This window comes from Herpailurus yagouaroundi, unplaced genomic scaffold, assembly GCF_014898765.1.
Source record: "Herpailurus yagouaroundi ecotype Mexico unplaced genomic scaffold, PumYag 159, whole genome shotgun sequence".
Classification (NCBI taxonomy): Eukaryota; Metazoa; Chordata; class Mammalia; order Carnivora; family Felidae; genus Herpailurus; species Herpailurus yagouaroundi.
The window spans coordinates 41628907-41653119 of record NW_024412400.1 but is presented as its reverse complement, the minus strand read 5'-3'; the positions used below and the strand labels follow the sequence as shown (position 1 = coordinate 41653119).

At 36.9% G+C, this 24213-nt stretch overlaps 1 protein-coding gene across 1 annotated transcript in view; it reads left to right on the top strand.

The window, feature by feature from the left end:
• LOC121033790 (phospholipid scramblase 1-like) overlaps window positions 1–23691 on the top strand; it is a 31727-nt gene extending 8036 nt beyond the window's left edge. The window contains exons 3-9 of the mRNA XM_040480419.1: window positions 1331–1411; window positions 5940–6205; window positions 7607–7649; window positions 10779–10999; window positions 12476–12637; window positions 19696–19857; window positions 22722–23691. Coding sequence (XP_040336353.1) covers window positions 1331–1411; window positions 5940–6205; window positions 7607–7649; window positions 10779–10999; window positions 12476–12637; window positions 19696–19857; window positions 22722–22760 — 974 coding nt within the window. The 3' untranslated portion in view covers window positions 22761–23691. The remainder of the gene's footprint in view (window positions 1–1330; window positions 1412–5939; window positions 6206–7606; window positions 7650–10778; window positions 11000–12475; window positions 12638–19695; window positions 19858–22721) is intronic.
• Window positions 23692–24213: the final 522 nt, after the last annotated feature.

Genomic DNA, 24213 nt, shown 5'->3' with positions numbered 1-24213 from the left:
TTTATTGGGCAAAACCAGTCAGATACTAGGAAGTTCCTTATTGGGTATTCTTTTTTTTTTTTTTTTAACGTTTTATTTATTTTTGGGACAGAGAGAGACAGAGCATGAACGGGGGAGGGGCAGAGAGAGAGGGAGACACAGAATCGGAAACAGGCTCCAGGCTCTGAGCCATCAGCCCAGAGCCCGACGCGGGGCTCGAACTCCCGGACCGTGAGATTGTGACCTGGCTGAAGTCGGACGCTTAACCGACTGCGCCACCCAGGCGCCCCAAGGGTATTCTTATTGGTATTGGATATTCTTGAATTCCTTATTGGGAATTCAACCTTATTGGGTAATTGCAGAGTAAGCATAAAAAGGATATTCAATATTGAAACATATGCACTATTTTAAATATTTTGAAAATAATTCTTTGGGACCCCTGGATGGCTCAGTCAGTTAAGTGTCCAACTCTCGATTTCAGCTCAGGTGATGATCTCATAGTTGTAAGGTCGAGCCCCCATGTTGGGCTCTGCGCTGGATGTTGTGCCTGCTTAATATTCTTGGTCTCCCTCTCCTCCTGCCCCTGCCCCTCCCCTGGTTGCACGCATGCGCATGTGCTCTCTCTCTCAAAGATAAAAGGAAAAGGCTAATTGGTATAGCAATAACTACGTATCTTTAAAAATCATCATACTATTTCCATCATCATCCCTATATCCAAGTAGTTTCATTTCTCTCTCTCTTCCTTTACAGTCTGTATGTGGTTCTAAAACACTTTTTTCCCCTAATACCAACATGGAATTAGGTGTTAACACTTGGAACACTTCCAAATATGGAACACTCATCAGACATGTTTGAAAGCTAGAAGTTCAGCCCCGGTAACTAAGCTGTCTCATTTTATTCAAAGAGGAATTTGTTTGAAACCGATGCTCCTGCCAATTAAGTCTGATAACAGCTTTTGTTAAGTGAAGAAATCACTTTATTTTAGTACAGCACAAGATCATATAAAGATCATATCAATGGAAATTATCTAAGGACAATGTATTTTTCTTTCTAATACATATTTTTTCTTTTTTTTTTAATTTTTTTTTAACATTTATTTATTTTTGGGACAGAGACAGAGCATGAATGGGGGGAGAGTCAGAGAGAGAGGGAGACACAGAATCTGAAACAGGCTCCGGGCTCCAAGCTGTCAGCACAGAGCCCAATGTGGGGCTCGAACTCACGGACCGCGAGATCGTGACCTGAGCCAAAGTCGGCCGCTCAACCGACTGAGCCACCCAGGCGCCCCTTATTTTTTTCTAATATATATTTCATTAAAGCAAATATATGTTTACCTTTCCCTAAATTGCAGACGGACAAATGAATGCTCCTCACCCAGGAACGAATTTACCACCTGACTATCCCCCTCAATATCCTTCAGCAACACTCCAAGGTAAAACATTTGTCTAAGAATAAAAATCAAAAATTATTCAATTACTAATATTCCCCAAAGGGCATATGTATGGGTGTGTGTCTGCCTTTGTTTGTGTATTTTAGTAGTGTCTTTTATTAAAAGTGTAATGATGAAATTGGCAGCCTAGTTCTTGATTTTTTTTCTGACTATATATTAGCATAAATAATATCATAAAAGTAATGTTTACTTATGCAGGATAGTAAAGATATAGAGTTAACAAAAACAGTCCATTTACATGTAGCAAATAAAATAAAGTTTGCACCAAAATATACATTAGAAGTAAAAGATTTAATTGATCCTTCATCTGTTCTGAAAATTGTCATCACATAATCACATTTAGATTTATCCCTGGGTATTTTTGAGTCCTATATTAGCTGAGGGTAATCGTGTACAGTGAGAGTCACAGAAAAGACGTGAGTGCTTAAAACTGGAAGCTGTAGGTAATAAAAGTGTAGCTGCTTGGGGGTCATTCTCATTTTCACTTTGTAACATATATGAAAGCTTTGCTTTTTGTACGCATGCTTAATCATGCCTTATATCTAAGAAAAGTAATCGAGTCCTATCACTACATTCTAGGGAGTACATTTTTCCCTTTGAACCAGTTATTGAAAGACCTCAGAGATTTTCATGTAGACAAATGCAGTTATCAAAATTACTAGAACTTCACTACATGGCAAAATTGATGGTGTACCCAGATTTGCAAGTAGTCAGGCTACTTCCTTCTTGAGAGACTGAGAGACCACTCTGGAGATTTAGGATCAAAAGGTATCCGGTTTGGGTAGATGGGTGTATCCATTTTGTATTCTACTCTGAGTGAATAACTCTGCTTGGGAACTCAATGGCCTGTTTAATTGTGTAGCCAAGAAACTTCCCAGCGGGGCCTGGATCACATCCAGGTGTTTGCAGTTAGAAGAATCTGAGCTAGAATATCTCTAAGGAGATAGTTCTCAAGGGTGCCTGCCCTTAAGTATTACGTGGAAGATTTTAAAACACTGTACCAGGGCACTATCCCGGGAGAATTAAAGCAGAAGCTCAGGTCAAGGGACCCAGGGATTGGTAATTTTTTTAATTACCCAGTTAGTTGTAATGTGCAACCAGGGCTGAGAACCGCTGTCGTAAATTCTTATATGGTGGTTGTTTGATGAGTTATTAGCAAGCTCGAATATTCATCCAGGGCACTTGGAGAATGATTTAATCCACCCCACAGCCAGTTAAAATGAGGTGATACATAATTAAATTCAGTTATAATCAGACTTGAGAGTTTGTGAGAAAAATAGCCTAATTTTATTTCACAAGTCCAAGGCCATATATAGTGCAGGTCTTAACATGACAATGATGCTAAAAATAGTGACGGTTTAAAATTGAGAGCTTACTGTGCATAATGTGAATAAGCTCATTTAACTGTCAATTTTAGGAGGTACATAGCATCATGTACCCAGTGTGCAAGTGGAAAAAGGCAAAGAGAGGCTGTATCAGGTTTCAAGTTCTGGCTTCTGCGCTAAATGGCTGTGTGGTGGTTCATACAACTCGTTATACCTGCAAGTCTCAGTTCTTAGCTATAAAACAGGAATAACATTTTCTCATTCAGGTTAGCTTGGAGATTAAATGAGAGTATACGTAAAGCGCCTGGTATAATGATTTACAAATACTGAGTGACAGATATTTGCAATTATGTTAATAATCTGTTAAATCAGTTAGACCTTATACAAATGAAAATATCCAAATTTCAGGTAATTCTGTATGTTTAATCCGTTATTTCGGAAATAATCAACTATCCTCCCTCTCCAAGGGTCTTGAGAAGATTAAAATAATGCTAATGTGAACTCACATGTCCTCCTCATTGGCTTGCCTGTGGTCTGATCTTTGCACTGTAGCCAGTGATCTTTAAAAATGCCTATCTGTCCATATTACAGACAGTATTCAGTGTGTACATCATTGGTTTTTCATTGCTTTTAGGATAAAGGCCAAAAGGCTTAATTTGGTTCACCAGACAGGGCCTCCCCTGCCTTCTCTTTACCTGACTATTAAGCCTGGCTCTCTGCTATTCAAGTCGACTTGGCTTTTTACAGATTATTAGGAACCCTGTATGTGTTACTATCCCAGGGCTTGTCTGTGGAACGTTTTTCTCTGTGCCCCTGGTCTTCTCTACTCCTTTGTATCCTTTAGATCTCAGCTCAAAGGCAGCCCTCAAGGAAACTGTCCCAACTCCTCCCTTTTCTCTCTCCCCATCCCATCACTTTCCTTTGGCATATAGTCATAAAAATCTGGTCCCTCCTTTCAAAGAGCTTGTCTTCAATTCTAGTTAATCAATTGATCATACTGGTGTTGTAGATCCCTAGAGTAAAGGATAAAATATAAAGTTATCTTCCCCATTAGGCAGTGAGGGCATCTGCATTTCTTATTTTAAATCCCAGTGCTCAGCACTCCCACCAACTTTGTAAGATATAAATCAGATTATGGAACTCACTTGTCTGCTTAAAATCCTCAAAGGCCTGTCGATCACACTTGGAATCAAATCTAAGCTCCTTATTAATGGGCTCCCTAGATGAACTGTTTCTACGTTTTCACTGACAACAGTTTCCACTCTTCCTCTCCCTTACGATGTTTCTCTCTGCCTCAAACATGCCAAATTCATTCCTGAAATCAGGGATTTTTGCATTTGGTTTTCCTTCCTCCCGCAACATTTCTTACCAGCTCTTTACACAAAGCTTTACCTTTCTCATATCTTAGATCTCAACAGAATTTTTTTTCTCTCTGAAGTACCTGGTTGATACCTTTCCCTCTCCACCATGCATTTTCTCTGTGAGTTCAATCTGAAATCTTTTTTAAAAAATTTATTTCCAAAAAAAAAAAAAAATTTATTTCCTCTCTCCCAAAAGTAGCCTGTAAACTCCCTGAGGGCAGGTTGCCTTGTTGAGAACTGAATCCTCTGATTCTAGAACAGAGCCACCCACATTATAGAACATCTGTAAATATTTATTTGTTGTGAGAATGAATGAATTATAAAAACTATATTTAAAAGATACTAGTAGGAGGTTTAATCTCCTAAGAAACCATTTTTTTTTAATGTTTTAAAAATCTTTATTCACTTTTTGAGAGAGAGACAGAGTGCAAGCAGGGAAGGAACAGAGAGAGAGGGAGACACAAAATCCAAAGCAGGCTCCAGGCCCTGAGCTAGCAGCACAGAGCCCGACGCAGGGCTCGAACTCACGAATCGTGAGATCACGACCTGAGCCGAAGTCGGATGCTCAACCGACTGAGTCACCTAGGTGCCCCAAAAATCTTTTTAATAGTGGATGTATTTTGCCATCAGTGTCTTTTTTTAAAGTATTTATAAGTTGTATAATCTAAGCATTAAATTTTACGTAGCCTTTTCTGTTAAAATATTATGGAACACATTCCTTTGAAATTGTATTCCATTGCTATGGATTACTACTCTGTGGACTATTCATATAAGCTTATGAAGCTTCATTGTAATTACAAATTCACATAGAATACAGAGTATACACTTAGTAAATTTATTCTTCTCCTGTGCTTATTAAATACTCAAGGCAAGTTTGCCTGTTGTAACTTTTTATCTTCCTTGGTTCTCCAACTGTATTTTCCAGAGTGCTGAGAGTGGTAAATTATGAAATTTAAATTTGTAACCTAACTATCAATGATGATTTCTTTTTTCTTTTTTTTTTTTTTGCTTTTCATGTAGGAAGTCTTAGGATAGGAATGCACCATGGGGTAAAAGTTCAGGCAAATTGTTAACCCAGATAAGCATCTGGACAGTTCTGGAAGTAAGGATGCATCTTTACCTCTACGCCAGAGTTTCTCAAGAGCAGCACTCTAATATTTTCAGATGGATAATTCTTCTTTTTCAGGATACTATGCTGGCATTTTAGGAAATATTTACCAGCTTCCCTGGCCTCTATCTACCAAATGCCAGTATCACTCTTCCCTCCAGCTATAAACAGCCAAAAATGTCTCCAGAGCTTGCCAAAAATTCCTTGAGGGGGCAAAACCACCCCCAGTTCTGTACATAAAGGAGGTACCATTTCTAACAATCATTTTTTTTAAATAAATTAATCTTTTTTTAAAAAATAGAGTGCTTTGGTTTTAGAAATGCTGACTCAAAGCCTTTATTTTGGGCCTTTTACTCTTTCTTGCCATCTTTCATTTCTCTTAAGGCATTCCATAATCCTTATAAAGGTGACTCTAGACCATTGTTGATTTTCTGTCACTTTCTTAGGTTTCAAGTATCTTTGCAACTGAGATTTGAATGGTGGGTAAGTCTTGGGCCAACTCTGTTCACAGCCCCAAACCCTATAAGAGTGGATATGAAACTACAGATACTTCATTGAAAAATCACTAAAAGATAAAAACACAGAGTTTAAGCTTCGTAGAAACAAGATATCTGAGCTGCAATTTGAGTTTGTAGAGTTTTAGGAGTAATCCCAAAAGAGTTCATATTTCCATTTTTCTGTGCAGTTACAAATTTTTTCACTTGTTTTTATTTTAGGACCTCCAGGACATACTGGCTACCCTGGCCCCCAGGTTGGCTACCCTGGCCCCCAGGTTGGCTATCGTGGCCCCCAGGCTGGCTTTCCTGGCCCCCAGGCTGGCTACTCAATTCCACCAGCTGGTTATTCAGGTGCTGGCCCAGTAGGGTTTCCTGTCCAACACCAGCCTGTGTATAATCAGCCAGGTGGACCTGCAGGGGTACCATGGATGCCAGCACCACCACCTCCATCAGGCTGTCCACCCGGATTGGAATATTTAAGTCAGGTAATTTCAAATAAATGAAACACTCATTTTATTTTTTAATAAAACTGTGCTTATAGTTTACTTAATGAAATTAACAAATGACTAATTCACAAAAGTCTGAAATGGCAAAACATTTTTCCCTAACAAATTACTATAATTCTTCTAGGTCAAGTTAACTTTTAAAGCAAAGTACAAATGTCTTAGGAAATTGTGTTTTCTATGATCTTGAATATAATCCATGGTAATGACCAATAGCAAACCTTTACTAAGCACTATTTTCCAGACTTTGTCCCTAAGTGTAACATATGTATTAACTTATTTAATCCTTTTAGAAACCTATAATATAGGTACTATTAATTACCATCATTTTACAGAAGAGGAACCTGAGGTCCAGAGAAATTATATAATTTGCTCAGAGTCAAAACACTAAGGAAGAGGGAGTGACTTTTTGCTACTGTAATCTTGGTTCTGGATTTCACTCTCTTTAATCCCAACACCAAATAACATCCAAGGAGGTGGAAAGAAACATTAAACTAAATTTAGTGTTGAGTGTCAATAGTGGTACCAAAAAAAAAAAAAAAGTTCATATTTTGTGTATAACATGAGTCACTTTTTTATTATAATTAATGAAAGTGTATTTTATGATGCTTTGTGCTTTGAAATAACCAATTTTATTAATGCCATCAGTAAGGGGGAAAAATCCTGGATTATAATGTACTGCATGATACCATATCCCAGCGATGTGAGGGCTAGTATTTGTTTAGTGTTAGAAATCTGGTAGGTAGAATAGGAATATGAAATTCTATATGTCTAATCTATAAACAAATACATCTGTGGTAACCATCCAGTTTTCAGTAAATGAATTATCTCTCTTGTACTGTCTGTACTAATTTAGTTTCCCACAATGCACTTGGGCAGCAAGTATTATAAGAACTCTTAGTAGTTCATACATTTTCCAAGAAATACCTTAAATATTTTTTTTAAATCAAGGCCTTACAAAATATATAGAGGAAATTATTACCTGCTCCAAAGGATATCAAGCACACTTCTAAATTTTTTTTAGATTTGGACAGAAGCTCTTTAAATGAATAAAGAATCTTAATATCTCTTAAGCCTTTTCAAGAAGGAACTTTTTTTTTTTAATTTTTAGAGGGATTCCAGAGTAAGTCAGTTTTATTTGACCTGGATTTACCCACATTAATAGTGAACACATTCAATAGATTTTCAATTAAAGATATATTGACTTTAATTTTATACTTTTTTAGGTATAAAGTTATATTATTAAATATTGATAAATATTGATAAGTGATTATGTGCATTTCTTAAAATATAAAAACACTATTGTTAATTTAGTTGGCATAGAAAACATGGAAATATACTTACAGCTTTTTTTTTTTTTTTTTTTTTTTTTTTTTATATTATATATATCAGATACTGGTTCATCAGCAAATTGAGCTTCTGGAAGGTATGTATTCATTGTATTGATCATATTTCTAGAAAGAGAAGATATTTATGCAGATAAACGCATATCAACAACCACAAATGTAATGCTTTCACTGATGTGGAACAGTTAAATCTGGTTGCTTACAAATGTCTCTCTTCTTCATGATAACAAAATGATGACAATTATCAGTAGCTCATTTCTGGAAATTAGGAGTCGACTAGTAAAATACTGTTACTCTGACAATCTGTCCTCATGACACAGACCTTACCTTAGAAGGAAACCAAACCAAACTTACTTTTGCTCCCCCTGCTCTTTAGAAATCACTCCAGTGATTCTGTCATTTTACATGACTTTCATCACTTCAGCTGTTTTTTCCCCAGTCTGTGATGTTTTTGAGATTGACACAGAGCCACATGTAGTAGTTCAGCTACCTCAGTACATTTCTAAAGCAAGTAAACTTCTTCAGTTTGGATGGGTATATTTTGGAAAGTTGTATTCCTGCCTTGGGTTTGCAAGGCTTCTGTTGGAGTGTTGGAGGATGCTGACCAGCAAGCCTGGAGGCTTGGCTTCTTAGAACAGCACTCCTGCTCCTGTGAATGGGACCTAACCTCAATAAATATCTCCTTGGGTACGGCACTCCTGAGATGCAAGATAAACTTAAGCTGTTAGATGTTTCAGGACTCTTGCCAGGGGAAAGAGAACTGGATGGATTCATGAACCCGTGTCTTTCTTCTAGATACAAAGAGTCTAATGAACATTTGGCTAGTTTTTAGAATATATCTGTTAAGTCCTTCTTCACCTCTCTGCAAAGTCCCTATCTGCTGGTAGAAACATGAATTATAAAAGCAGAGTAATAGATTTGGTTAGAATATACAGTTGTTGCCTATTTTATTTAAATTGCTTATAATGCACATTGTTAGATACTTATAATGTTCTTGTTTTGCTAGTGTGTATATACTAAGCTTTCTCTAGAAAGGAGTTCTTTCTGTTTGATAACTTGTGCCCTGAATTTTGTAATGCTTTATCTTAAGAAATTTGTTTTTGAGGTTATGACATCAAAACAAAACAGATACTGTACATTATATAGCACTCCATTTATAGTTTTTAAATGTGTTAGTTTTATATATACTTGTGAAATTTGTATGTGTTAATCATGAAATGTAAATAAAGTAAGCTCCAAATTTAGTAGTTTCTAATTCTTCTCTTTTTTAAGAGATGTCTTTAATTGTCCTGTTTTCTTGTCTCAATGAAAGTGTATATTGTAACATTATGACAGGATAAAGAGATATAAAGCTTAGGAGCCTCTGGGTGGTTCAGTCCATTAAGCATTGGACTCTTGATCTCTGCTCAGGTCATGATCTCAGAGTGAATTCGAGCCCCACATTGGGCTTTGCACTGACAGTGCAGAACCTGCTTGGACTTCTCTCTCTCCTCTCTCTCTGCCCCTCCCCCAGTCTTGCATGAACACACCCTCCCTCTCTCTCTCAAAACTAAACAAAAATTTAAAGAGCGATGAAGATTAATCCGTTTATTTTTAGCATCTGAGTCTATGACAGGCACTTAAATAGTTCCCATTTCAGAACTTTATAAACAATGATAGCCATAGAATTCTTTTGTTTTATTCTCATTTTTTGAGTAACTTGGAGATTGTATAAACCCATTGATCTCATTTCATAGATGAACAAGCTGAAGAATTTTGAGATTAAGCTACTTAGTAAAACACTTAGATAATTGAATTCCGTATTATGAATCAGTTTATTTTTTTTCTTGCATAACATTTAACTGGCAGGTCAAGGGTGTTTTTTACAAAGGAAGAGTCCAGAGCCTGTCTGAGCCAGAGCAAAGGGACTGAAGGGAGGTCAAGATGATGGAATTTATGGAGGACATCTCTATCTGACTAAAAGTCAATCACTCAGATATTAGAGAGTGATTTTTGTCTCTCTGTATATCTTTTAATCGTTATTTTCGTGGCTTCTGACCTGCTATGACCCATGTTAAGAAGAATTATAGGGGCGCCTGGGTGGCGCAGTCGGTTGAGCGTCCGACTTCAGCCAGGTCACGATCTCGCGGTCCATGAGTTCGAGCCCCGCATCAGGCTCTGGGCTGATGGCTCGGAGCCTGGAGCCTGTTTCCGATTCTGTGTCTCCCTCTCTCTCTGCCCCTCCCCCGTTCATGCTCTGTCTCTCTCTGTCCCAAAAATAAATAAACGTTGAAAAAAAAAATTTTTTTTTAAAAAAAAGAAGAATTATAGACAAGCAAGACCATTAATTGTTCCTTCCTGGCTCTAAGCAAGGAGAGGTTTGCAATGTGTGGTTCTGTATGGGAAGCCCATTGGTAAGATACCACTTGAGCGTCCGCATCCGGCATACTTCCGTTTCCCTGTGAAGACATTAGCCCCTTCTGAGGTACAGAGCTCACTTAGGCTGCCACTGGTCTAGATATCCTGTGAGTGGCAACCTTGGTTGCCAAGCACCTCTTCCCCTTGTCGAATATTCATCTCCCACTTCTGAACAACTACCGCTAAGCTAAACAAGGGTCCTCTGGGCCCAATGTGATGTTCTAATTTACCTTCCATTTTCACCCTCTCCCTTCCTACATGTATGCATTAAGAGCAAGCCCTCTCATCACTTTCCCTCATACAGTGCAAAAAAAGATAAGCCATGCATAGGGTGTGTGTGTATACATAAATATATAATCTCAAACCAATTAATTTGATAAAATATATCATAGAGGATAAACATAGCAACCATCTCATATTCCCCTACATAACTGAATATAAGAAAACTATAGCAAACAGATGGATGTTTTGTTCATACACCTAGCACAACTATTATCATCTACAGCACTGCTCCATCCCTTAGGAGCAGTCTGTCTTTCTGGAAGAAGTCTATGCAATTAGGAACATGTGAGTTGTCTTCTTTCCCATGTTTCACATACAGATGCTTAATTTCTATTCCTTAATAAACTCTCCTTTCCCTTTCCCTTTCTTCCTCTGTCCGGATCATCGCTAAACACCTTTCCTTTTCTTTCTCCCTGTTTTACTAGAAGTATAATCCAAAAATGGTGTAACTACATATTGTAGGATCTTAGGATAGATCCAACATTCTTTTTATATGATGGTCATAATGGTTCCCTCTTTTATGTTTTTAGTCATAACAGGTTTTGAAACTAATAACAAATATGAAATTAAGAACAGCTTTGGACAGAAGATTTACTTTGCAGTAGAGGATACAGACTGCTGTACCCGGAATTGCTGTGGGGCTTCTCGGCCTTTTACCATGAGGATTATTGATAATATGGGCCAAGAAGTTATAACTCTGGAGAGACCACTAAGGTGTGACAGCTGTTGTTGCCCTTGCTGCCTTCAGGAGGTCCGTGAGCAATTACCAGAGTGATTTGTAAAGTAGTTCAGAAAGAATTTTTACCCTCTCATTGAACTTATGTAATCAAAAGAGATTTAAAGGACAATTGGTCCATAAGGTCTTGGTTTATACTTGAAAGTGAATTGTTCAAGAAGAAAGGCAGGTGAAAAACAATTGAGCCGTTAGCCCCATGTTGCATGAGTAGTGTGTCTCATGGGGTTGTGATCAGAGATCTCAGAGACCAGTCATGTTGATCTTCATGGAGAGTTGAGAAGGTAGGGCACCTTGGACAAGTCCCTTCCCTAAAATGAACATGAAAGGCCTGGCCAAAGCCAAAGCAAGGACACTATAGAAAAATATCCCAAAATATCTTAAGTGTGTTCATCTCACAATTTTGGCCAACCTACGTAAGAAACAAACTTAGGAGGAGCCCTCCCTGAAAAATACCAATGCCTGTGTTTTTATGAATCCCTAAAAAAGTTAATGTATTTGAGTCGCCTATAAGGGGCGTATACTAGTTGTGAGTACCTGCCTCCAGAAAGACCAAGTGTCTGTTTCATTTACTTGGCAGCCCAGTGATGGAGAATGTGGATCTCAGGGGAGATGCCGGGGCACAGAGACTTTACAGGGATGTGGGGTTTTGCTTGTGTCCCCGTTGGCTTGAGACCAGCTCTGCTGGGGTCTCTCAGTCATTCCATACAGGTAGCTGTGCCAGCGTGAAAGACAGAGTGACAAGCACATGAATATTTGAAGTCTAATACTGTGCCTATTTTAAGAAGATAATCGAAGTTGTTCATACTGAATTATTTTTTTCCCCATGTCCTTTAGGTTAGATAGAGTAATATTTATCCATAGGAATCTCTGAGGAAATACTGAGAAATTGATGGAATATGCTCTACAGTATAAATAGTACATTAACATGTATTATACTATTTGATGGTAAAAAACAGACCTAGGAAGTCATCATTTACTGATGAGCACACTGAGGCACTTTCAAGGTCACCTCCCTAGTAGCAGAGCCAAGACTCCAAGCCTCATTTTCTTTCCATTTTGGCGCCATTGCTATTCATATTTGAAAATTGCACCACCGATCAGAGCCATGTTCCTACATCTAAACCACCATTCTTTTTTAAAGTTTAAGAAAAGAGTTCCTTAACAATTTGGACATTTTTCATAAATGGGGAGATTAAAAATGTACGAGACCAGTAAAGCAAAGCTTAGGAGTGGAGACTATACGTGTAGCCTCCTCAAGTTTGTATCTCATCTTTTCCACTTTGTAGTTGGGAATCTTGATACAGGTTCATTAACTTCTCTTCCTCGGTTCCTTTCTCTATACATAGGGATGATAGTTCCAACCCTGCAGGGATGTGTTATGAATTAAGTGGTGCTTTAAACAGTGTCTGACACTTAGAAAGTATTCAATAAATGAGTTATTACCAGGCATCATAATTATTATGATTTATATATATTCTTTTGCCTTTGTAGATTGAAGTCCATGCTCCTCCTGGTGTACCTGTAGGTTATGTTACTCAGACCTGGCATCCATGCCTGCCAAGGTTTACAATTCAAAATGAGAGGAGAGAGGATGTACTAAAAATTATTGGTCCATGTGTTGTGTGCAGCTGTTGTGCAGATGTTGATTTTGAGGTAAGAGATGTGATAACATTTATAGGTCTTGCTTTCCTCATATAAGAATAATATAATTTGGGAGGATGTTATAAATACATTAAATTTGTGTATCCTGATATTTCAAGAGGAAGTCAGTGTGCTTATATATTTAACTTTGGTCAGAGAGGTGATTTTTGCTCTGATTACGCATCAGTGTTGACTATACTAAATGGAAAAAAGAGAAGCAGAGCTTCTTAGTCAAATAAATAAATATATGCAAAACATCCAACATTTGACCATGGTAGTTTCTATATGCAGGCTCCATATGTTATGCATTTAAGATAAAATGTTAACCTTGTGGGGCGCCTGGGTGGCTCAGTTGGTTGGGCATCCAACCTCAGCTCAGGTCATGAGCTCACTGTGTGTGAGTTCGAGCCCCACATCAGGCTCTGGGCTGACAGCTCAGAGCCTGGAGCCTGCTTCGGATTCTGTGTCTCCCTCTCTCTCTCCATCTCCCCTGTTCACACTCTGTCTCTCAAAAATAAATAAACATTAAAAAAAAAAAATGCTAACCTTGTCATCTAGGTCTGAGTGCCAAAGCATATGAATCCTTCCCTAGTCTGAAATACAGGTTTCCAGTGCTCTAGACCCTTCTTCAGAAGTTCTGACATCTTTGAGTTCCTACAAAATGCTCATGATACAGAGAGAGTTTTAAGAAAGATAGTGTAAAACATACTTCCCAATTATGTCTTTCCTTCTCCTTCTATTAAATTAGATCACTATAAACCACATGATAATCTATGTATCTATTACATGGAGGAATTTCATTACAGCAGTTGTCCAATAGATGTCCTAGCCTTGTAGCCCAAATTAATGTAGTTGCAAATGTTTAAAAATAGGGAGATTTTTGGGGCGCCTGGGTGGTTCAGTCCGTTAAGCAGCCAATTTCGGCTCAGGTCATGATCTTGCGGTCTGTGAGTTCGAGCCCCACGTCGGGCTCTGTGCTGACAGCTCAGAGCCTGGAGCCTGTTTCAGATTCTGTGTCTCCCTCTCTCTGACCCTCCCCTGTTCATGCTCTGTCTCTGATTCAAAAATAAATAAAGGTTAAAACAAATTTTTTAATAGGGAGACTTTTATAATTTAATCTTGCTCTCGTGATTCTCGTGGAAAATCAAAATATGTTAAGCTACACCAACATTTTTCCACAAGAGGGACAAAAATCTAAAACTGAGGAGGGCTGCCCCTTTGTGATAAGATATATGAAATCTGCCACTGTCCCCTGGCTTCTGAAAGTTTGCCACTGTCCAGCTTCATTCTTTTATATTATCTGCCTGGCTTCCCTAGTCATATGATTTTCAATTCCTCTGTTAGACCCTAGTTGTATAAAAGTGAATCCTTCCCTTTACTGACTTCAGAATAGAATGAGAGAGACTGGCAGTTTTGAGGAAACGCATGTGATACAGTGGAGACTTTATGAAGACTCTTACAAAACCATATACATAGTGTAGGGGGGATGTATACCATGCATGTGTAAAGACTTTATAGGTTTTTGTATAACAATAGTTCTCTAGGTAGGGGTTATCATTCCTATGAATGAGCCAGAGGACTGAGAGGTAATTGTTCTTTCAGGGAATATTACAGAATTTTTGCTGACATATTTGTAGAAAGTAAGTGAAAATACTGGTGCAACAAATCAAGCTGGACTGTGAAACTTTTATATTTAATGCTAAGGAATTTAGAAACTAACCAGCAGCCCTTCTCAGTGGATGCCTTAAACCATCTGTTACATGTAATAAATTAACTACTCTCTTGTGCATCTAGGGTGGCATTAACTATGTAACATCTTTGAGGGGATTGAGAAAATAGTCCCTTGAATCATTTTCTATAAGCTAGGTAATGGAAAGTTTGAAAGCAGGAATTATCAGTATGAGGAGCCACTATGGAACATGGACTCCATCATAGTGTTAATGGCATGGATACTTAGAGTAGGAAAGAGGTAATGGCCTGAACACAGCAGGAGCAGGAGCCATGCTAAAGGAAGAAATAATTCAGAGACATTTCACAAGTGTACCAAGGGGAAACGGATTCATGGATTTGATGTCAATTGAGCATGAAAGAAAATTTGGAGAGGATTCTGATGTAATATTATTCCAATAACTTAGAAGGAGATTATTTTTAAAAAGGACAGGAGAATCTGAAAACAAACCAAATAGAAATTCCATAAATAAGAACACTCATGGATGAAACCTCATTGGGAAGGTTGAGCTGAAAATTAGATACAGGTGAAGAGGGAATTAATGAACTGGACGATCTATAGGAGGAAAATAAATAGGAGAGGTGAAAAGATAAAAATTTGAAGGGATGGGGAGACTGGGTGGCTCAGTTGGTTAAGCATTCAACTTTGGCTCAGGTCATGATCTCATGGTTAGTGGGTTAGTGGGTTAGTGAGTTCGAACCCCACATCAGGCTCTCTCCCTCTCTCCTCTCTGCTCTGATTCTCTGCCTCCCTCTCTCTCTCTCTCTGCCCCTTGCCCCTCTCAAAAATAAATTAAAACAAAAACATTTTTGAAGGGACCAAAAAAAATTGAACGTATGTGAAAGCTAGAATAAACTACTTTTGCATATGCCAAAGAGGAGTCACAGAAAAAGAATACAGAAAATGTACTGAGATGATATCCAAAGAGATAAATGGATACGAATTCTGTAGACTAGATGCCATGGATTTTCAGAATCAAAAAGTGCAAGGAGTTCTGGGTAAGAAAAAGAAATGACACCCAGAGACAACTTAGATAAAATGTAAACTTAGACTAAAAAGGAAATCTAAAATCAGCAAGTGGGAGGGGGGAAGGTTATCTCAAATATGTAATTCCCTGACCATTAGGGATTATGAACATTTTACTGGCTATTTGTGTTTGTTCTCTTTGAATTGTCTATTCATATCCATTGCCTGTAATTTTACTGGGTTGTTTACTTTTTCTTATCAATTTATAAATGTAATTTGTGTGTTGAAGACATTGATCCTGCATCTGTCCTCTGATCTTAGTTTCCACAAATCAACCCTTTCTTTGTGGAACTTATTATATACATTTATTTATTTTATGTCACATATAGTCACATATATCTATTTTAGTATCTTCTGATTCTCCTGTCTTGATTATGAAGTTACCCCCAACTTTCTATTTTATTTATTCGTCTTTTAAATCTTTTTATACTTAAATCTTTAACTCATAAAGAGTTAATTGTATTTATACAAGATTGAACATTTTTTTCTTTCAGGTGACTAGAGAACTATGTCACCATGATTTATTAAGTAAAGTATTCATTCCTTACTGAATTGAAATACATTACATTAAATTCCCACAAGTAATGGGATGTATTTTAGATTTGTCTCTGTTTCATTGATCTAATTATCTGTTCCTTCAAGTGCCTTATGATTCAATTATGGTAACTTAATGCTGCATTATATATCTAGTCCTAGCCAAACAGCCACTTGTTATTCTTCTTTATCATAGGTTTTTGCTATTATCAGATTTTTCCTTTCCTATGAATAGTAAGGCAATTTTTCAGAAGATAGAATCCTACTATTATATTAAATTTGTATTCAGTTTTTTTTAATTAGCATATTTGATGCTAAACCTCTCTCATCCCAGAAGTGTTATGTCTTTTTATTCATTCATATCTAATTTTATATTCTTCATAAGATCATATGGGTTTCTTTATAAAGAACTTTACCCTTTTTTAAAAAAAAATTTTAATGTTTATTTTTGAGAGAGAGACAGAGTGTGAGCAGGGGAGGGACAGAGAGAGAGGGAAACATAGAATCCGAAGCAGGCTCCAGGCTGTGAGTTGTCAGCACAGAGCCCAAGGTGATCATGACCTGAGCTGAAGTCTGATGCTTAACCGACTGAGCCACCCAGGTGCCCAAACTTCCCTCTTTTTCTTTATGTTAACATTTTCCTAAGTAATTTATAGGCATTATCACTACTAAGCAGGAATGTGTATGTTAGGTTCTTGTTGTTAATATTAAAAAAGACTACTTTTTTTGTTTACCTTTTATCCAGTCTTCTGACTGGATTCTCATATTTAACTTCAAGAAACATTTTTGCTCAGGCGCCTGGGTGGCTCAGTCAAGTCACCATCTCGTGGTTCACAAGTTCGAGTCCCACATCAGGCTCTGTGCTGACAGCTCAGAGCCTGGAGCCTGCTTTGGATTCTGTGTCTCCCTCTCTCTGCCCCTTTCCACTCATACTCTGTCTCTCTCTCAAAAATAAATAAAACACTAAGGGTTTTTTTTTTTTATTAAAAAAAAGAAACATTTTTGCTTATTTACACTTGATTTTTCTAGATACAAAATCACAGAGTAAATGAAATCATTTTTGCTCTTCTCATATTTACCAATTAGCTCCTTTTCTTTTCCAGTCTACTTCACAGCAAAACTGAATAATAATGCCAATTGTGTGAATACCTATCAAGCTGATGACTTCAATTGAAATAGCAAATGTTTCATAATTTAGAAAGACATTGGCTACTGTTTTTCATAGTGATTTTCTATTACTATTTACCTAGATCAGGAATCCGCAAACTTTTTAAAATAAGAGGTAGAAAACATTTTAGACTTTATGGGCCATATGGTCATTGTGTGCAACTATTCAAATCTGCCATTGTAGCATGAAGATAATCACAGACGATACATGAATACTGTGTAACTATGTCCTAATACAGCTTTTTATAAAAACAGTGGGCAGGCTAGATTTGTCCCACTGACCATTGTTCGCTCACCCTGACCTAGATTTTTATTAAGAATTGATACTTAACTTTCTAAAAGCAGGGTATCACAATGGTCTTGACTACAGACTCTGAAACAGAGTGTCTGGGTTTGAAAACCTCCCCATGTCTTCTTATCAGTGTGAACTTGGACAAATTCCTTGACCTCTGTCTGCCTCAGTTTTTTCATATGAAAACTGTTTAATAATATATGTATCTTATAAAGATATGAAGAAAAAAATTACCTAATACTTATAAAGCATTTGTATGTTATACATATACTAAATATTCTATAAATGCTTAATTAGCAAGTAAATAAAATACTTTTTCAGTGTCTGATACACTAAGTTTTGAAATCTATGATTTTCTAGTATTATACAATTTATTACAGTATATTCTTTTGATACTTACCTGAGGTCTATGTGCTACTGTTCAATTTGGATTTTTTGCATTTATATTTATATTATAAGATGAACCTATAGATCTATTTTTAGAATACCTCTATCAAGTTTTGCTTCATAGGTATATAATACTAGTTCATTATTTTGAGAAGTTGCAGCCATTTCATTATATAGATTTTCCATTTTTAAATATCTAAATTTAGGTAAAAATTATCTGATCCTATTGACTTTTCATTTGTAAATCATTCCCATTTCTGAGCCTTTTCATAAAAAAATTATATGTTCTACTTCTTATGTAAACTTTTAAATTTCTTGCTCTAGGAATATAAAGGAGAAATGTCAATAGTAGTTAAGTCCAGTGGCAGGACTGTGATGGTTGCTATTTTATCTTTTGTATATTTCATTTAAAAAACACTTGAGAAATTAAATTTAACAATACATGTAAGGTTTCATTACTAGCTTCAAATGCTGATGACAGTTAGTAGTGTATACAACAGGTAGGCAAGAGGGATTTCTGTTAGTCTGTTGAGCCACAATAATGTTGCATGACAAATAACCCCTAAAGCTCTGTGGCTTAAAACAGTGGTATGTATTTTCATGCTTATGGATCTGCAGGGCAACTTTGCCTTAGGGACTCTATCCAACTCTGCTAGTTGGCTCTGATTTGGGCTGGAAATTGGCCTCAGGTCTATACCAGATATATTCATTCTGCAGCTGTAGCAAATGCAGCTACCTGGATCATGCATTTCTAGTGGCTGATCACTGGGGAGCAAGAGCCAGGCCAAACCATTTAGCCATGTTGAAGCCCTCTTCTCTTGTCACATCTGCTAACATTCCATTGGTTAAGCAAGTCACATGGCCAAGCCTAACTATCAGTGTGCAGGGATATATACTGGGCCTACAGTTGTCGGGGGAAGGGTAGTGCATGAATATTTGCTGAGCGGTAATGGATGTTATCACAGTTATCATATTAGATGTTTGTTTCAAATCTTAAAGAACCCATCTACCCACACCAAAATAAAATGAGTCAACTGTTTTTAGTTTCCCCGCATTTGTTTTCCTGTTCTCAACCTGAACTAGAGCTTCAGTGGGTGTTGCTAGCACTTGTGGTTCCTTGTGCATATTTGAAAAGGACATTTCCCCTTCTGGTTTCACAGAACTCTCCATGTACACGCCATGGTGAGTGTGGGCTCTGTTCATCCGCCCACATGCCAACTTGGTGAGGTCCATTTATCCAGCTACAATCTGTTCAACTCTTTACGATGGCCCTGGGCTTTCCTCAGGCAGAATTGTAAAATTAGAAAAACTTTACTTCAGAGCTCTTTTTATCTTGTATCCTTCTTGTTGTTCACTGTCCAGTCTTAACCTATCCCTTGACCCGGGGCATCCCATCAAGTTACTTATTGGTTACTTAACTTTTCCTTTACTCAAAACTGCCAGTCCTCTTTTCCAGGATCTATGCATTTCACATTTTCCTGCTGATGGTGGCAATGAACCCTCCCTCACATTTAAATGCTCAGCCTATGTAAACTCTCTGTGCTTCTCTTAAAACAAAAGTAACATGGGGGATTAGTTTAGTACCTTCCTGATGGCTTCTAGAAATTTCATCTAAGAAACATTTTATATTTGTGTCTTTTCCTGCCTCAATTTTGTTTTAGATCAATTCATTTATTGCTACCTATCATAATGTAGAATAGGAAATGTTAAATATTTAAGCAGAACTACTTTCATGTAAGTTCTCTACAGCAAAGGTGTTTTTCATGCATGTAAAAGTAGATACAGGAATCCATATATATGTAATGAGTGATACAATGTTCATAGTTAAGTATGGTACCTAATTTTAATAGAGTATTTCACTTTATTTCAACTTTTACGGTAGTTTGTTTTCATTTTTCTAGAATTCTTTAAGAATCTTTTTTTTTCCCATTTTAGATTAAATCTCTTGATGAAGAAACTATAGTTGGCAAGATTTCCAAGCAGTGGACTGGTTTTGTGAGAGAGGCATTTACAGATGCTGATAACTTTGGTATCCAGTTCCCTTTAGACCTTGATGTGAAAATGAAAGCTGTAATGCTTGGTGCATGTTTCCTCATTGTGAGTCTATCCGTAATAATCTTGGGTTTAGGTGGTTTCTCTAGTACCATTCTGAAATGGTTTAGTAAACTGTACATTTTTATTTATTTTTTTATTTATTTTTTTTTTATTTATTTTTTTTTTCAACGTTTATTTATTTTTGGGACAGAGAGAGACAGAGCATGAACGGGGGAGGGGCAGAGAGAGAGGGAGACACAGAATCGGAAACAGGCTCCAGGCTCTGAGCCATCAGCCCAGAGCCCGACGCGGGGCTCGAACTCACAGACCGCGAGATCGTGACCTGGCTGAAGTCGGACGCTTAACCGACTGCGCCACCCAGGCGCCCCAAACTGTACATTTTTAAATGACCTTGTTAAGTTTATAGGCTTTATTCAAAGAGGCACCATTTAATTCAAGCCCTTAAATTTCATTTTCTCCTGGTACTCTGGGTTCACAGATAACTAGTTTCTCTAGAGAGTCTACACAATTTCATATGATAACAAACGGACCTCATGTGATAAGGAAGGGCCTCGGTCTTTGGAATTTTTATTTAAAAGTTGAAATCAGTGCATTGGAAAAGAAACTTGGCTTGAATCTGGGCTTACATGGAATAGACTCAGGAAAACAAGATTTCCTCCTGATTGATTAAATCATCTACTACGGGAGTGAAACTGCAATAAAAGTAAATAACTAGTCAAGCCGTTAGATGGAACTGCCATTTGAGAGGAATTATGTGGGACAGAGCAGTGATTCCAAACTTACCTTCACATCAAATCAGCTAGGAAACTTAAAAAAAAGACAAAAAACAAAACAAACAAACAAAAAACAAGTATCAGGCCATACCCCAATTTAACTAAATTAGAAGCTCAGAATTAGAAGTTTGTACAGCTCCCCAGGTGACTCCATATGCAGCCAAGTTCAAGGGCTCACAATAGTTTCCAACCCTAGCTGCATAATAGAAACACCTGAATAGCTTCCAAACTCCCTAGGTCAAGACTACATCCAGATAGGAAATCAAAATCTCGGGAAGTGGGATCAGGCCTGCAATCTGTTTAGAACTGACAGGTGATTCCAATATGCAAGGAAGATTTAGAGCCACTAGATGAGCATCTTAAACACTGACATTGGGGATGCAATCCCCAAAAAGTGGAAAGTGAGAGAATATACAGAAAAAGGATCCAGTTATTTCAACAAATAAATGTTGGGAAAATAAAAAGATAAAAATAACGTAATAAGAGAGAGACTTAAGAGACATCAACTCAATGTAATTTATAGCTCATATTTAGATACTGATTTGAACAAACCAGTATAAAAAAAACATTTAGAAGGACTTAAGAGAAATCTGAACATTGGCTATTTGATGATATTTTAATGGATTATTGTTTTTTTCAAGATATCCTAATGATATTGGGCTTATATAAAAACAAGAGTCCAAATTTTTACGGGTTCACACTGAATGTGTTTCAGTATAAAATGGTATGATATCAAAGATTTACTTTTAAATAAAGAGAGTGAGGGCAGGGGGATCTAGGGGATGGAGTAATTAATGAACCAAGATAGGTTAACTAATTATTAAAGCTGGATGAGTGGCCTTTGGGATTTTATTTTGCTATTCTATCTCATTGGGGATAGACTCAATATTTTCTGTATAAATTAAAAATAGAACCACAGTTCTGTTTAAAAATTGTGTTTTCACTGTTTATTTCACATGAAAAGTAAAATCAAAACTTAACCACAGGGAACCATTTGACCAAAGGTAAATATACCATCACTAAAGATCTGGTGTGCGAAGGGAAGAGAGGTTAGTCCAGGGTGTTTGGATAGGTGAGAAATGGGATTGGGATTTGTGGTGGGGTTATCAGAAAATGACTATGGGGTAGATTGGGCCTCTTATAAAGGACTTCTAAATATTGGACAACTTCTTGTTGGGAAGATACTGACAATTATTTGGTTGGTTTTAAACTAGAAATAAATAAAATCGTTATTTTATTAGGAAGATAAATCCTGGTGCCTAGATGAGAAGTGAATTGATGAGAGGTAAAATTGCAATAGTGCAACTGCAAGTGAATGGTGAAAAGAATTCAATTTTTTCTTTGTGAACAGATAAGGGAAAATGATAGACATGATAGAAAATCCATAGGACTTGATGAAAATCATAGGGAAGTGGGTCTGGTTAGACACTGCTGTAGTGAGATAGTTGGGAGAAACCGTGGTGGACCAGTTTGCGGGAGAAATCATAAAACTGGGCCCAAAAACTCTTAAGATGCCTGCTACCTCTAAGATGGCTGTCATTCTAAAAAAAATCTGAAATGTGTACAGTGTATTCTGGTCTCAAGAAAAGTTGTATTACTAGAGAAGGAGAAAGGAAGAAAGATTGAAAGAGGAATATTCTAAGTGGCATGTGAAAAAGTGAAATTTAAAGAAATTACCAGAGGATTAATTAAATGAATGCAGAGCAAGGCGCCTGGGTGGTTTAGTCGGTTGAGCATCCTCCTTTGGCTCAGGTCATGATCTCACGGTTTGTGGGTTCGAGCCCTGCGTCCGGTTCTGTGCTGGCAGCTCAGAGCCTGGAGCCTATTTCAGATTCTGTCTCTATCTCTCTCTGCCCCTCCCCCACTTGCACTCGGTCTCTCTGTGTCTCAAAAATAAACATTAAAAAAAATTTCTTTTAAATGTAAATGAATGCAGGTAATCAATAAGTGAATAGAATTACAGGATTTAATTGCTGTTAAAATGGAAGGCTAAAGCTATCAACTTTTCCCAGATCTGCTTATTTGGTCAATTTTTCTCTTAAGCAGATATGTTATGTTTCATCAGACCCCTTAACATTTATGATCTGTGCTTTGTTGCTGAAAATTCATTTCTGTATTTTTGTTTTTATCTAGGATTTCATGTTTTTTGAAAGGAGTGGAAACACAGAATAAAAAGAAGGAGTGTGGTAGGGGATCAATGAAAGCCTCGGAAAGTGTGAAGTCTGTGTACTTACTGGGACTTTGTCAAGGAAAAACTAATTGGTTTTCTCTTTATTGAAATGACTTCTAGCATTTGTGAATTCTACTGTGATGCCTGGTATATGCGATGACTTTTCAAATTATAGAGTTTATTTTCTATATAACTTACCTATAAATGTTTTTATGCATTTTGTTTTGTTTTATACATTTTCTTTTTCCTTGTGTATTTTAGAGAAAGGACATGTTAATTTTTTACATTTAATCATGAAACTTCCTGTGGCAAATTGTTCTGAACTACAATCTATTTTCAAATTTTACACGAAATTAAGTCCTTATTAATTTTAAAATATAAATGTGCATTTTATTAAATATGGTTCCAATTTATTTCACACATAACAGTCATGTTATTTTCCAAATAATGTATGTTCAAACAAGTTAAAAATGAATATAATTTGTTTCCTTTACAATTATGTTAAACTAACACTTAATATTCATATTACCAAAGAAAAATAAAACGTGTATGTGTCTTTTGTTCAGCAAGTCACAGTATATGAAACTTCTTTTGTAAGCTAATCTGCTACTATAAAAAAATTTTCATTATTGATAAGAAAATAAATTACGATTTTTTTATGATTTTCTGAAAAAGACATGTCCTAAAGAAGGACACATTTAAAAATTCATTATAGAACTGGAGGATTGTTATAATTTTTGAAGTAATTATTTACACGTGGAATGTTTAGCTCCTGTATTCATTCTGTCTTTCACAGAGCATGATAGTTAGGAGAGCACTCAGGTATTAAATAGAACGTATATATTCCATCTGAGTAGAAACTGCAGTAACTGTCTGTTATTTACATGAACAATCAAACAACTGAATTAAAAATTATTGATATATTTCTTTGCATATTTGATTTTTGTTTTTAAACAAACTGTGAACAATTTCGATGGTATTCTGAACCTTACACGTTTACCACCTCTACCCTTACATATTCTCCTTTAAAAGGAGCAAAAGCATAAATTCATACCAGGGCTATAAACTAAGGTTTCTACCTGTCCGAAACAAAGGAATTTTCATACTGTGTTTTGTAAGAAAGCCTGGATTGAGTGAGAGGAGATGTCCAACCCACAATTTAGCTGCTGCAAAGGAAAAGTGTGTTTAGGAAAAGAAGGACTTAGGGGAAGGATTCCTGTTCATCTTCAGTAGAACCCTAACAACACCACTAGCTCCTAGTGTTGAAAATATTGGGATGACTGGGGAGCTAGACCCCCTTTCATTATAGTCCAAATAATTCCCCCATGTCGGATCCCAACAATGAGAGGTAACCGAAACGCTCACGTTCAGTTTAGAATTGGTACACACAGCATCCCAGGTAAAAAGAGGGGATTTGCCTGGCTGTTTCCTAGTGGCATTATTTGTGCCAGGTCC